The 13,338-nt window shown below is 42.4% G+C and overlaps 1 protein-coding gene across 1 annotated transcript; it reads right to left on the bottom strand.

The window, feature by feature from the left end:
- Positions 1–4,731: 4,731 nt before the first annotated feature.
- On the bottom strand, positions 4,732–10,894 carry TDP2 (tyrosyl-DNA phosphodiesterase 2). The gene is made up of 7 exons (XM_032120486.1): positions 10,673–10,894; positions 10,511–10,599; positions 8,427–8,594; positions 7,310–7,401; positions 6,729–6,847; positions 6,171–6,341; positions 4,732–5,362 (listed from the first exon to the last, which is right to left on the bottom strand). The coding sequence occupies exons 1-7, from the start codon at positions 10,874–10,876 to the stop codon at positions 5,081–5,083; spliced, it is 1,125 nt and encodes a 374-aa protein (XP_031976377.1). The 5' UTR covers positions 10,877–10,894; the 3' UTR covers positions 4,732–5,080.
- Between the last annotated feature and the right edge of the window lie 2,444 nt (positions 10,895–13,338).

Genomic DNA, 13,338 nt, shown 5'->3' with positions numbered 1-13,338 from the left:
CTCATGCCTTGCAGCCTTCCTGTCGGCACCCAGGGTTGATTTACAGAGCCAGTGGGGGAAGATGATTGTCCTCCAATGCTTTGCATGCTTGTGAGTTCCTAATTTTACTGACTGGAAAAGCACCAGATATAGCTGCAGATTCTTCTGCAAGAAAAAATATTCACTTGGATACTCAAAGCTAGAGCTTTTTGAACCATCTGTGCAAGTATGCAAAGGGCTCCTTGGTGCAGCGCAGGCTTAGGGAGATAAGCCCTCTTCTCGTCCTGTCAGGAGGTGCCTCCCACCATCTTAGTGATAGTAGGGGCAAGGATGAAAGCAGCAAATGCCCCTCTGTGCTCTCTCTGCACGGCAGTAGCTGGTCCAGTGCCCTTGGCTTTGTCACAAGCAGACTTTCCTTCTCTGTTGAACAAACAAGATGCAGCCAGTCCCATGCAAACACAAAGGCATCAGAGCAAACAGCTCCCACCCGAGAACCCCAGCGACAGCTCCTGTTGCCCACTCACTGTCCGTGCACTCCAGAAATGCTATGAAACTGAGGAGCAGACCAAGAAAGCAGATTACTGCTGAGGGCTGAGGCTAAGATGGTATTTTCCTGCTGAGCCAATTCTTGCCTTTCATAATACTGATGAGATAATAGGTTTAACGCTGATGAAATAATAGGCTGAGTGTGATGTAAGCTCTCTAAAGACCCCAAGAGCTTTGAAACGTAGACTACGAAATCAATGTTGATTCACCTCCAGCTCCTTTCCACAGTAGGTGGGTGCACTCCGTTGGGAAGACAAAAGTCCTGCGAATCTGCCATTGACCAGGACAGCTAACACACTGCAAGACATCCAGGGGTGGTTTGGAGACCTGGCAAGCGCCCATCCCATCTGCATCAAAAGGCCCTTCTGCCATCCACTCAGTGCTGGTGGCAGGGAAGCCCTGACTTGAGGTATGGCATTTACTGGGAGGTTTCTACCATTGCAGGGGGCTGGTGCAGCCCTCTGGGCACCATGAACTCTTCTCTCCCCTGCTTATCTGCCTTGTTCACAAGTCAGCCATCTGCTTGGAGGTCTAAAAGATGCACTAGTTTGGTTACCAAACCTTGGCAAGATAGTGTAGTGCTTTTGCAGAAAGACCCTTTTTCTGCACGTTCCATCTTAAATGGAAAAAGTTCTGACCTGTTTCAGTTCAAGGAAGTGTCTGCCAACACTGAAAAGGAGGATTGCATTCACCTCCGAGGCATCCGAGACAGATTTTTTTCTGATTTTTCAATAATTGGGAGAATTTTTGAGAGCCACAAGGAACTGAGTTCCCTTTCTTGGATGTATTTGTCCAGCCTTGCCAGCTGTACTTGCATGCAGTATCTTCTCTCGGGTCCAGGTAAAGCTTCTGCCTCAACAAATTATTTCTGAGTAGGTTTTCGTTAGCGCCCCTGTCCCACCAGTAATAGTATCAGGAAATAGAATAGAGCAAAATGTTATAATGGCATGGTGTAATCCTTCCTTTTTGTCTTTCATTTAAGTGCTATCACTGCACAAACAGTATAACTTCCATTTCAATTGCTGTAGTTAAGCAGCGTTTCTGCCTACTGCACCTCCTGTTAAAGCCTCCTACTTTCTCAAATGCCAGTGTTGCACTGAAGACTTCTCAGTCACTGGCAGTCTTTGCTCTGAGCTGATGTTACACAGGCTTTGCCTCCAGGAAATAAAAAGATGAAATCTGTGCATTTAATTAATGAATATTTATTATACTCTTAGTGAACAAAACCTTGGGAAATTTACGTGTTGCTATTCCCCCCCCCTTTTTTTCTTTTTAAATATATCTATCTATTTATTATTTACCTCCTCATATCTTTAACATTATTCTAGGTATATCTCTTCTCTTTTAGTAACTTCAAGCTCTTTTGATGTAGAAGTGTTTAAGACTGGCTGGATTCTCAGAAGAAATTGCTTCTCTTGATAACTGAAACAAAGAACTAATAAAATAATGCCTCCAACAGTACATGATTTCCACAAGTACAGGTAACTGTTGATTATTAATATGGAGGATTATTGCATTTTTTCACGTTTGTATAAATCCTTTGGGATGTATAGATGCCATAATACTATGTTACTGAATCAGGAAAATAAATCAAACTACAAATTGCAGCCCAAGAAATGTTTTGTTTGGTTTAACTTTGCTGTTTCTACCCCTTTAAGTTTTAGTTGCTGTATTCAGCAGATATTTTAACTTTTACATCATGATTAAGTTAAGAGGCAAATTAATTTAAAGGCTCTGACGGCTCTTGATTGTCAGTAATTTGGGTGCTTATTAAGTGGTTTAAAGTACATTTAATTAAAGATGTGTTGCTTCATATCCTGTAGTCAATAAAACATTTAGTGTTTATGTCTTCTTATATTTATTAAAGTATTACCACCTCTTCTGTAGTTCAAGAATGCTTTTAAAGGATGTATGCATAATTTCCTCATTCTAAAAGAATGACTAACCACTAATTGCACTGAATTGAGCCTTCCTCTTACCTGCTGTTTGTAATTATAAAAATGAATTGGCCCATAAAAATGTTATGTCTTTGCTTGCTGTTACGTCCCCACCCACTATCTATTCCAAAGGTTAAGAAAGACTGCTGATCAAAGGAGGGATCACTCAATGCTAGAAATGGATCTGGAGTTGAGGCATTCAGCTGGATCACACACTACTCAAAATGCTTTTTTTCCCATTCTTTTTTTCCCAATTTAAAAACCTATTCCAGAACACCACGAGTCAGCCTCTTTCATGTCTTCCAAAATAGTCCAGAAGGTGCACCCACAGAAACTACAGCAGCCATAATACAGAAGGCCATATAAACTGGTGTTTCTTGGTGATGAAACATCAGTTTATTGTACTTTCCCCTTCTCTAACACTTTTAGAAAAGTCAAACTGTCTTTGCCTTCCCCCCCAAATCCTTTGGCTGGAACTACCAGGGAAAGGGAGGAGGTGCAAGCCCTGACAACAAACCCCATGACATTTCTTCAAAGGCTCTTGGTAAGGAACAAGACTGTCATGGAGCAAGTCATAATGTGTGATCTGTGCCAGCCCCATTTTCAGCCCAGAAGGAAAATCCTGGCAGTCGAAAAATCCTGGCAGTTTTACCTATTTTTCACTTTCTTATAGAACTACTTATTTGGGAATAGAAACAAGAGATTATGGGCTCAACATGAGTTTAAAAATGTATCAGTGACTTCTCCTTCCTTGGTTTTGAAGCTGAGTTATTATAAAATAATGGGGTATGTTGAAAGCAATCAAGGATTGGACATCCTTTCCAAAACAGGCTGTTCTCTTTCACCTTTAATAAAAGGAATTTGCTGTTTAAAGAAGTGAAAGCAGAACAGGAGACTTCTGCAGCTGATTTCTGTGGAGATGAATTAACATCCTGAGGTTTATTTGCTTGTTTAGGAAGGTCACCTGGCCTCCTGCTGAATGAACAGAAAACCACACCTACCTCAAGCCTCCCTGTTCCTGCAATGAGGGGAAGCGGAGTTTAAGGTTAGCTCGTTCAGGAGAGGTTTAAACTGGACACCAGGATGGGTATTTTTACTGAAAGGATGGTCAAACACTTTTACTGGCCCTAAATTAATGTCACAGAATGTGATAATGGGTAAGGCTGGAAGTGAACACTGGCAGTCATCTAGCCCAACCTGCTGGCTCAAGCAGAGTCAGCCCACTGGAGCACATTAGTAAGGATTATGTCCAGAAGGCTGTTGAATATCCCCAGTGAGGGAAACTCCATCCCCTCCCTGGGCAGCCTGATCCAGTGCTCAACCACCTGCACAGTAAAGAAGTTCTTCATGTTCCAGTCGAACTTTCTGTGTTTCAGAAACAAATTAAGTTCTGCCAACCAAGTCTGTTTTGCCCAGGAGGGTAATTGGGAAGTGTCTTTATCTCAACCCATAAGCTTTCTTTTTTTTGTCTGATTTTCTCCTCCCACCTCACTGGGGAAGGGGACAGAGACAGTGGCTGGGTGGCAGACTGGCTACTAGGTGGAACCAAGCCACCACAGTAGTGCAGCAAATAACTTACAAAGTTATTTGTAAGCCTTGGGCTCAAGACCAAAGACAAATGACAACAATAAAAAGAAGTAAAAGAATTCAGGCTGTCAAATTCTGTTCACTTCACATCACTCACGGGTTATCTCTCCTTTTTCTCCATGCCTGTGCACTGAACTTCACATCAGAAAGTTAGGAGGCTTTACCTTTTAAATCAGCTTAGTGCATTGCACATCTATAGAACAACAGCTTCTATGAGATTGATTATTACACAGTTCTTAGAGTAAGAAGGTCTGGTTGATCTGTGAAGTCAGCAAGGCCTTGAGCTGTTCAGGCTTTGCCCAGCAGTTTATAAGAGCTTCTAGGAGCTCACTGAAACACGTCTTAATCTGCACCTCATATCCAGGCTAATAAACACAAAGTAAGGTATACACCATCCCAAGTGAACAACTTCTGCCTATACCCTTTTTTCGCCAAATAGAAGGCATACTGTTCTTAAATCTGTTTAATAGTAGTTCGATTTCTACTTAAGAAACTCTTATTTTGTAAGACTCTAGTCATTCCTTCCTCAGCTCCTTCTCTGTCTTGCCTGAACGGGTGTGTACATTCAACACAAACTTCAGAAGCTAATGCAAAACCACTTACAAAAGACAAGGTTGTAAAGGATAATGGCAACGGTTATAAAATAAACAATGAAGGCACAATAAAAGTAGTCTTAAAATACAAAAAAGCAGCCTTTATTATGAGATCATAATACATGCCACAATAAGTGTCTTTGAAATCACTGAGTATGTTTATTTACAGGTTTTTCCTGCCATTTTAAAACTACAATGTTTGGTTTCGCAGATATTGTTAAAAATAAATATTTTAAAACGTGATTTAAAGAAAGGATGCATACAATGAGAAAAGGGAAACCTGGCTTGAAATGAAGCCATTCCTGCAGACGCCAAGAGCAAAGAACATATTAGAGCTGAGAACTTAAATATGCCCTACCTTAAACTGAGAGCATAAAATTTTGTAAAAACAAGAATAAATCACTTAAAAACTAATACTGCAAGCCTTTTTTTTCTTTTTTATAATATAACATCAAAATTACACAGAATACCCCAGTGATCACTAGGAAACCTGCCACAGTCTAGTTTTTCCAAACCTATTAAGTCCATGCTTCGTGGAATAAAATGCCCCCCTTCCACTGCAGGCCGGAAGTAAACACGGTCAAACCTCATCTTGCACTTGTAGGCTGCATTCAGGTTGGTGTTGGACTGCGTGTCCCAAGTGTAGCGGCAGTGCTGAGGTTTATCCAAAAACTCCCACACATCCTTAATGTTGTCAGGTAAGTTACCAAGTTTAGTAACCTGAAGGCAGAAGGAGGAAAAAAATTCCACAAGATACTGAATTCGCAAATTGTACCTTAAAAAAGTACAGCTGAATCGCCACAGCATTGCTTTTTTTTCTGCACAATATAAGTTGTTAAAAATCAAAGATGTTAGAGATGTTTCTAAACTATGGTATTTCTCCAGATACTCTAAGCATAACCAATTCCTGTAGCACTTTCTAAATCCAAAAAATGTTCCAAAATAAATTTTCAGCTCTGAAATGTTGAGGTATAGGGGTCAACACACTATGTTTCCTAAACCAGTGTTGTTCCAGTTCACTGCAATGGAATTTTATGATAGGGAGAGCTGAAACTCTGACCTTCTAGTAATAATGCACAAATTTCACTTTTAGTATCAGAAGCCAAAAACTACTTCTAATTTTGAATGTCTTGATTACGGGGGATTAAGATCTATTTTTCCAGAGCACCCTCTTCCTTCATTGATTCTAGAAGCTCAAGGAATTGGAGAGTTGAACAAGTAAAGATCAGGTTCTCAAAATCAGAAGATGTTTTTGAGGTCAAAACTTCCATCAAATCTGCCTGCACCTGCTCAGATATAACTATTGTTAATACAGCATTTTGTTACTGGGAAGGGCTCTCCATATAAATCACCTCAGCCATAACAATGCTTACGTCTACTTACTTCTACAGTCCCAAATTTTAAGAATAAGTGTTGAATACCTCTGTTCTGCCTAAGCAGGTAACTTCTCATACGGACAGCAGAAAAGCCTGAGAAGGTTTTGTCAGAATACCTTCTCTAGATAGCAAAGTTGCTTATTTTTATTTACCTCACTGTCTCTGAGGTTTGTATCCCCTCCAAATATAACAGTGGTGGACTCAGACTCCTTCTGCATTTCATTTAACACTATTTGCAGCTGCTTTATACGCTCCTTAGAGTGATTTTTGGTGCTCTCCAGATGAGAGGTCATAAGGCAAAGTTCAACACCAGATACGCTCACCTATGTGCAAAACAAAGAGGCAGTGTTACTACCTGCATCACGATAAGAAGCTCAACGACAAAAATCTAATCACAAAGCAAATTACTGAATGACAGAGCTCTGGCTAATATTACACATACACGTTTTACATTGAAGAAAAGGGGCTTACAGAAGGATACAGGCTTTTAGTTTTGTTTTCAGAGGTTATGAGACTTGAAAATAAAGTATGGTAAGTAACTTGCATAAAAGATTTGTCAGTATCAAATGCAACTGGGTTTGTATGCTTGGAGAAGAAGTTTTTCTGCTGTTTGAGACTGTCATAGAGAAAAAGCCAGTTCAGCCTTTCTTGGGATATTTTTTTTTTGGAAGGCAGAAGTACAGCTGTTTAGTACATCTTGACTCACTCACATGCACAACCAAAAGGTTCCTCTTCATGGCAGTTGTGGGAAAAGGTATTACCTCATGCTTCAGCAGCTTCACTCTTGATTTCTTTAACATTATGACAGTGAAATACTCATCTGTGTTACCTAAAGAGGACCAAGGAAAGAAAGGTTTGAGGATATCTTCTGCTGTGCCATTAGACAGTTAAGGTTCTGAAAGAGACCTTTTTACCACGATCTGTGAGAATACATTGATTTTTAAGTCATTAGTGAAAAGTTGTGTAATAATGGTCTGATTTTCTTCAGATGTTTTAAATGCAAATACTTAAAAAACTACTTATCTATAGTACTTTTTGGCTACCCTTGCTACCAGTCTTTCAAAATGCAGAAAAAATTACAAGGAAAATGCTAGAAAGGCAAGCTTTTCACATGCATAATTTGCATCAAGCTATATGCTGATGCCAAAACACAGAAACACTGAGTGCTTCCGTCTTCACTTTACTCCTTATGGTCTTTAAAATGGTTGGAGGTTTTGGCAAGGGAGACAGAATAAACCCAAACTTTATTTTCTGGTTTTTGTCTTTAGCAACTGTGGGTTTTTTCTCTTACCCGGAATAATAGTGTAATTGCCTGCTTTCATCTGGAGAAGAGAGAGGTGTGGTGGGATGACCTCCTGTAAAAACACAACATCTGGACTGTATCTGAAATCAGCAAGGCAAGAAAAATTTCAATTAATGACTGAGAAGTAGTACCGCAACACTCTGAGGCCACAATGGAACAAAGTCAGGGACTTCAGGTGCACCTTGCCCTCATTTTCCTAGGTTTTGTAAGAATCTGTTCTTTAAAAAAGAAAAAACTATCTGAATTGTATTTAGCAGCACGTAGACATCACCATTACTAAAAGGGAGGAAACAATTATTATTAGGAACATGAAACTGACATGGTAATAAAATGCATGACTTCCTTATACCATGACCTTGCAGGTTTAATATACTACATACATAAGGAATTCAACTTAAGCAGCTGCAAAATAGCTTTGGGACATCTTCTCCTGAAGATTCCAACCACTCCAGGTTAACAAAACCAAGTGAAATTTGATTTTATTTAAGGGGTTTCTGCTGTTTTGACAGGAAATTATTACTTGTTTAAGCAACTTAATCTACACAGGGAAGTTACTGTATTAAGATACATCAGTTTATGTCACTGTTAAATTCCTCATCAGTATATTCCAGGCAGGCTCTCATTACTATAAAAATAAAGGGTAAGCACAGATTCTATTGCTTTTATATTGCACATTTTTTTTGATAAGGCAACTAACAGTAACCACAAGAGAAAACAATGCACTAAAAAATCTTTGTTGCTGTTTCAGTTTGCTCTAGCATGAAGTTATTCACACTACTGCAAGTTTCTTGCAGTTTTTCCCTTTTCATGTATGGGATACACGTATGTTTGTAATGTACAATTGCAACTTAAACAATATTGCTCATTATTAGACTTTTAAAAGCCATCTCAAAATATTTAACCTCTGGGACACTACATAGGTTCACACCTCTTACAGTCAGTTTAACAACTCTCAGCTATTCAGGATTTATAAGGTGATTGTACAGTTGCATCTAACATTAAGATAATTGGGGCATGAAGATTTGTAAATACTTAAATCAAGAAGCATTTTTTTCCCCCTGTTGAATCCAGGTATATGACAATACAAAGAGGAGGCTACACTTACAATGCCAGGTACGTACAGATCCCTCTAGCTCGATCTTTCAGATTTCCTAGATCCAGCCCATCAATGTTCCAGGTGATCAGTGAGAAGCTGCTGTCGTCCTCTTTTTGCTGCGAGTCTGCACTACCAACACCAGCATTACTTGTAGCTGCATCTGCTGTGCGGTCAATGCTAAAGAGAGAGTGTACTTGTTTGTCACCACACATAATACTAACCTACCTGTGCTTACCTCCCGTATCTTCTAAAGCATGTATTGATCTCAACATCATTGAAAAGCGCAGTAACTAAAACATACAGGCTGCAGTCATAGAGCTGTGCTACACAGGTGAAGGAAGTGGTTCTTCCTCCTCCTTATAGACACAAGATAACATTTACCATTCTGGTTTCAGTTAATCAGATGGTGACCAATGTAATCCAAAGCACTTGAGTAGTTCAACCCTTTCCCCATAGTCCCACTCTTTCCCTATGTCCTTCAGGAACAGGCTGCTTCAGAGTGGATTCCCCACAGGGTGACAAGTCCTGCCAGCAAACCTATTCCAACATGGGCTCCTCTGTCCACAGGCTCACAGGTTCTGCCAGGAGCTTGCTCCAGAGTGGGCTTTCCACAGGATCACAGCCTTCTTCATGTATCCACCTGCTGCAGTGTAGGGTCCTCCAGAGCCCAGGGAGTACTGCACCTGGAGCACCTCCCGCCCTTCCTTCTTCACCGACCCTTGGTGTCTGCAGGGCTGTTTTCAGTTCTCTCTTCTGCTGCAGTTGCTGTTGCACAGCAACTTTTTAACCTTAAGTACATTATCTCAGAGGCACTACCACCATCGCTGATGGGCGCAGCCTCGTTCCACAGCGGGTCTGTCCTGAAGTCAGCTGACAATGGCTTTGTCGGACACAGAGGAAGCTTCTGGCAGCTTCTCAAAGGAGCTACCCTGTAGCGCCTCACTATCAAAACCTTGCCAAGCAAACCTGGTCAGAATAATGTTGATAATACACTGATGTTTTTGCTGCTAACTTACCCCAAGACAAGGACTTTTCAGCTTCCCACGCTCTACCAGGTACATAAGAAGCTGGGAAGAAACATGGTCAGGAGAGCGGCTCTGAACTGGAAAAAGGGATATTCCATACCATAGATCATCACCTTCAGTGAATGAAATTGGAGGGGATTGGCCAGGAGGAGCCAACTGCTGCTTAGAGATGGGCTGGGCATCACTCGGTCGGTGGTGAACAACTGTACTGTTCATCACTTACCTTTCTTGGCTTCCATTTCTCTCTCTCTTTTTGTTATCTCCCTTGTCATTAGAAATTGTTTTCTATTATTATTATTATTATTATTACTATTTTATTTATAAAACTGTTTTTACCTCAACCCATGGATTTTATCTTTTTTTCTTCAAATCTCTTTCCCACCCCACTGAGAGAGCGGTGGTGTGTGAGGGTGTCCAAGTGAGCGGGTGCATGCTACTTAGTTGGTATCTGGGGTTAAACCGTGGCAGGCAGAGGTCTGGAAAAGTTCAATTCCACATGCAGATCAATACATTCAGTACACCGTGTACATTCAGTCCAGGTGTGCTATGAGATTGGGTATGTAAGACACGGATCTTACATCTTAATTTTCACAGGTACATTTAACAAGGTGTGCATGTACCTACCAGGTTTATTTATAGAAATATAAATATGCATACATCTAGTATAATACAAATATGCATAAATTACACATATAAAAATGTGTGTACGGTAAAATCTCTGTATATGTATTGCTGCACAAGACGAGGCAATGAGAAGAAAATGTGCCTGTGCCTTCACCTAGGGGCTCGCAATCCACCAATCCAGAGGATCCACAGAGGGAAAATGCAGCCCAAAAGCCTGACAGCCTCTCAAAGGGAGAGAAACGCCGGGAAAGGACAAGAACGGGTGCAGAAAAGGAACAGGAATCACCTGTCTCGGTACACGTCAGCTGAGGTGCGATGCCAGGCGGGAGGGCAGCGCTGCACCCCAGGTTACGCCTCGGGGAACCTGCCTGCACCCGGGGAGGCTCCGCTGCCCGACCCCCGTCCCGCCTCCTCCTGCCACATCCCCCTGTCCCTATCACCTACCAGCCGCCGGTGTCCGCGCTGCCCGGGGCCGCCCCGCCCGCCGCCGCCTCCGTCCCCCGCGGCGGGTCGAAATAGGCGTTCAGCGCTCTCTGAAACACAGGGGCGGGTGGCAGGGAAGGGCCGCCGCCGGGCACCCCGCGGCCCCGCCGGCCCCGGCCGTACCTCCATGTGCCAGTCGCTGCCGGCCAAGAAGCGGTGCGCCACGGCCGCGTCGCTGCTGGTGATGGCGGCGAACTCGGAGCACAGCACCTTCCTCCGCTTGGCGACGTGTAGCGCCTCCGCCTCCTCCTCCTTCTCCTCCTCCTCCTCCTCCCGCTTCTGCCCCGCCGGCGGCGGGCTCGGCGCCGCCTCAGCTCCCTCCTCCATGGCTGCGGCGGAAGGCGCGGGGAGGCACCGCCCGCCGGGGTTGCCGTTCCGGGGCGCGGGCGGTCAGCGGGGCGGCAGCATGGGGTTCACGGTGGAGAGCCTGAAGGAGGCTATGAAGTACATGCTGGAGTCGCAGGGCTTCGACCGGGTGCTCCGCAAGGTACGGGCACTTGGAGGGCAGCTCGTTTATACGACCTTCTGTCCCCTTGCAGAGTAACAGGCTGAACCGGGATCAGGGGGTTAGTCCGCCGGGGCTGCAGAGGGCCGAGCCTCGGCGGGGCTGCGGGCTGCAGGCATGGCAGGCCTCGGAACGGGGGTGTGTGGCCGTGGTGCTAACACGGGGTAGAAAACAGAGTTGCTATAATAAGAATGATAACTCAGTTGTTATTCAGTAACTCGTTAGATACCCAGCTGCCTTCCAGCAGCTCTCTGAAGGTGACTGTACTGCATAACCTTCAGGAGTCATTCAGCAAGTGGCATTCTTTCCTTCGCAGTACATGCGAAGCAGCTAACTTCCAGGACCGTGAAAATGTGAAATAAACTTCTCCCTGTTTAAAATTAAAAAGGTAGCTCGTTATGACATCTCACAGCTCAGCCTGAAGTCAGACTGAAAGCACAATGCACACCCCAGTGCTCTCTGAATTTCTACACAAGGCCTTACACTATACCTTCACTATACCTTCTGGTGTAAAGCAATGTAGTTGACTGGTACTGCTGCAGTGTCATGCTGATGACATTATGCTCAAAGAAAAGTTGAAGTTACTGTTCATTTACATGGTAAATTGTGTAGTATGCGGTAGCATAGCTGCTGTGTAGTAAAGGTCTGTGAAGCAGTTTCAGTGTTCTCATTAAATTTTCCCTTTAATTTTTATTTGTTTGTGTAACTGTGACATGGAGTCATGGAGTAAATATATCTAAGAAAACCAGCCATGTAAAGATTCATATACTTTGCTTTGTGGAGGAGCAAATGTTATAATGGAAGCAGTGCTTTTGTTGACAGCTCTGTGATCTGATACGTTTAATAGAAATCAACTGTTCACAAAGTAATTCTTACAGTCGTGTTTTTCCAAGACGTGTTGGCAAATATAAAGTTTTTTAAAAATGTATAAAGCTTTAAGAAGATGGTTTATTTATAGAGTCCATTTAGTTCTTAGTCACCACTTCACCGTCATAACTTTACACTCCTTTTAAATCCTGATAAGCGGTGAGCAAGTATTAGCATTTCAGCTCGTAAAGGTAACTGGCTGGAAGTGAGCCTTGGGAGACAGGCTTCCTATCTTGCTCTGGAATACTTTTAGATTTTTCCTGCAACCTTCTAGAATTAGGATGCTAGGAACCTGATGATAGTAACAATAAAAGTACAGTTGAGTTTGAATTAAAAGTAACTGCAGCTTTTCTGGGAGATACCTGAAATCTCTCGTACCATAACTAAATGACTCAAGGTTTTTCATATTCTGGAGATGACACATTTTAGTCTGAAACCTTTCATCTCCAGCCTCAGACTTAGTTTCTGGTTTAACTCCAATGTGGTATCTGCACAGGGTTTAGTGACTGTGTTTTTAAAGCCTGGAAGCTGAAGCAGTGTGCTGTTCCCCAAGGCAGACGCGTGGGAGGACAAGCACAGCAGGGCTGGGAGAAGCACAGACCTGCAGCTCTAGCTGAGTAGGTCCTGGAAGCGTTCAAGTACTGAACTATTTTCATCGAGGAGAGCAGGCATGTAGTGCCAGATCAGAGCAATGACAAATGGGACCAGATGCTTTCCTCGCCTTGCCTGGTGGGTTGGAGCACCAGTCCCTGATGGGAGTGGAAGCCATCTGCTCCCAGCGTTGAGCATCAGTAAAGTCCTCCTTAAAAATTCTGTCAGAAGCCTAGGCTTCCAGTGCAGTGCAGCATGCCTGATTTAGGACTTTGGGTTTTCATTGATATAGGTGCCGTTTCTGTTTTAGGATGTTGCCTCAGTAATTTCCTCTCAGTTTAATCCCAGCTTTTTCCATTAGAAGACTGTACTACATCATCACTGATTTAGTAACATTTGTCTGCAAAATTTGGATAAACTTTGGCTTATCAGAAAGGGTGAAACAGAGCTCTTACATTGCATTATAAATAAGGAACAGTGAAACTAGAAACATTTCAATCTTAATAACTTTTAAGATCAAAAAAGATTTAAATCAGCTCGTAACAGAATGGAAACATTCAAGTTTAAAAAAGCCCTTGTAAAAAACCTGAAAATTAGTAGGAATAAATATAAAATATGTCCACATTTCACTTTTAATAGCCTAAAGGCACTTCAAAGTCTTAGTTACACAGGTATATATGGATGTGGAACTTACCCCAGTTTTGCATCTCCTTTCAGATTTTGAATATAGTGCTACTAACTGAAGAAATTTAAATACAGATTTTAAAATACTGAATTGCAGTAACTTCTTGGTCTCAAAATTCCAGCTTCTTTTGCTGGTTACAGG

Source organism: Corvus moneduloides, chromosome 1 (genome assembly GCF_009650955.1).
Source record: "Corvus moneduloides isolate bCorMon1 chromosome 1, bCorMon1.pri, whole genome shotgun sequence".
Taxonomy (NCBI): Eukaryota; Metazoa; Chordata; class Aves; order Passeriformes; family Corvidae; genus Corvus; species Corvus moneduloides.
The sequence above is the reverse complement of the archived record's forward strand: the minus strand, read 5'-3'. Positions and strand labels throughout refer to the sequence as shown.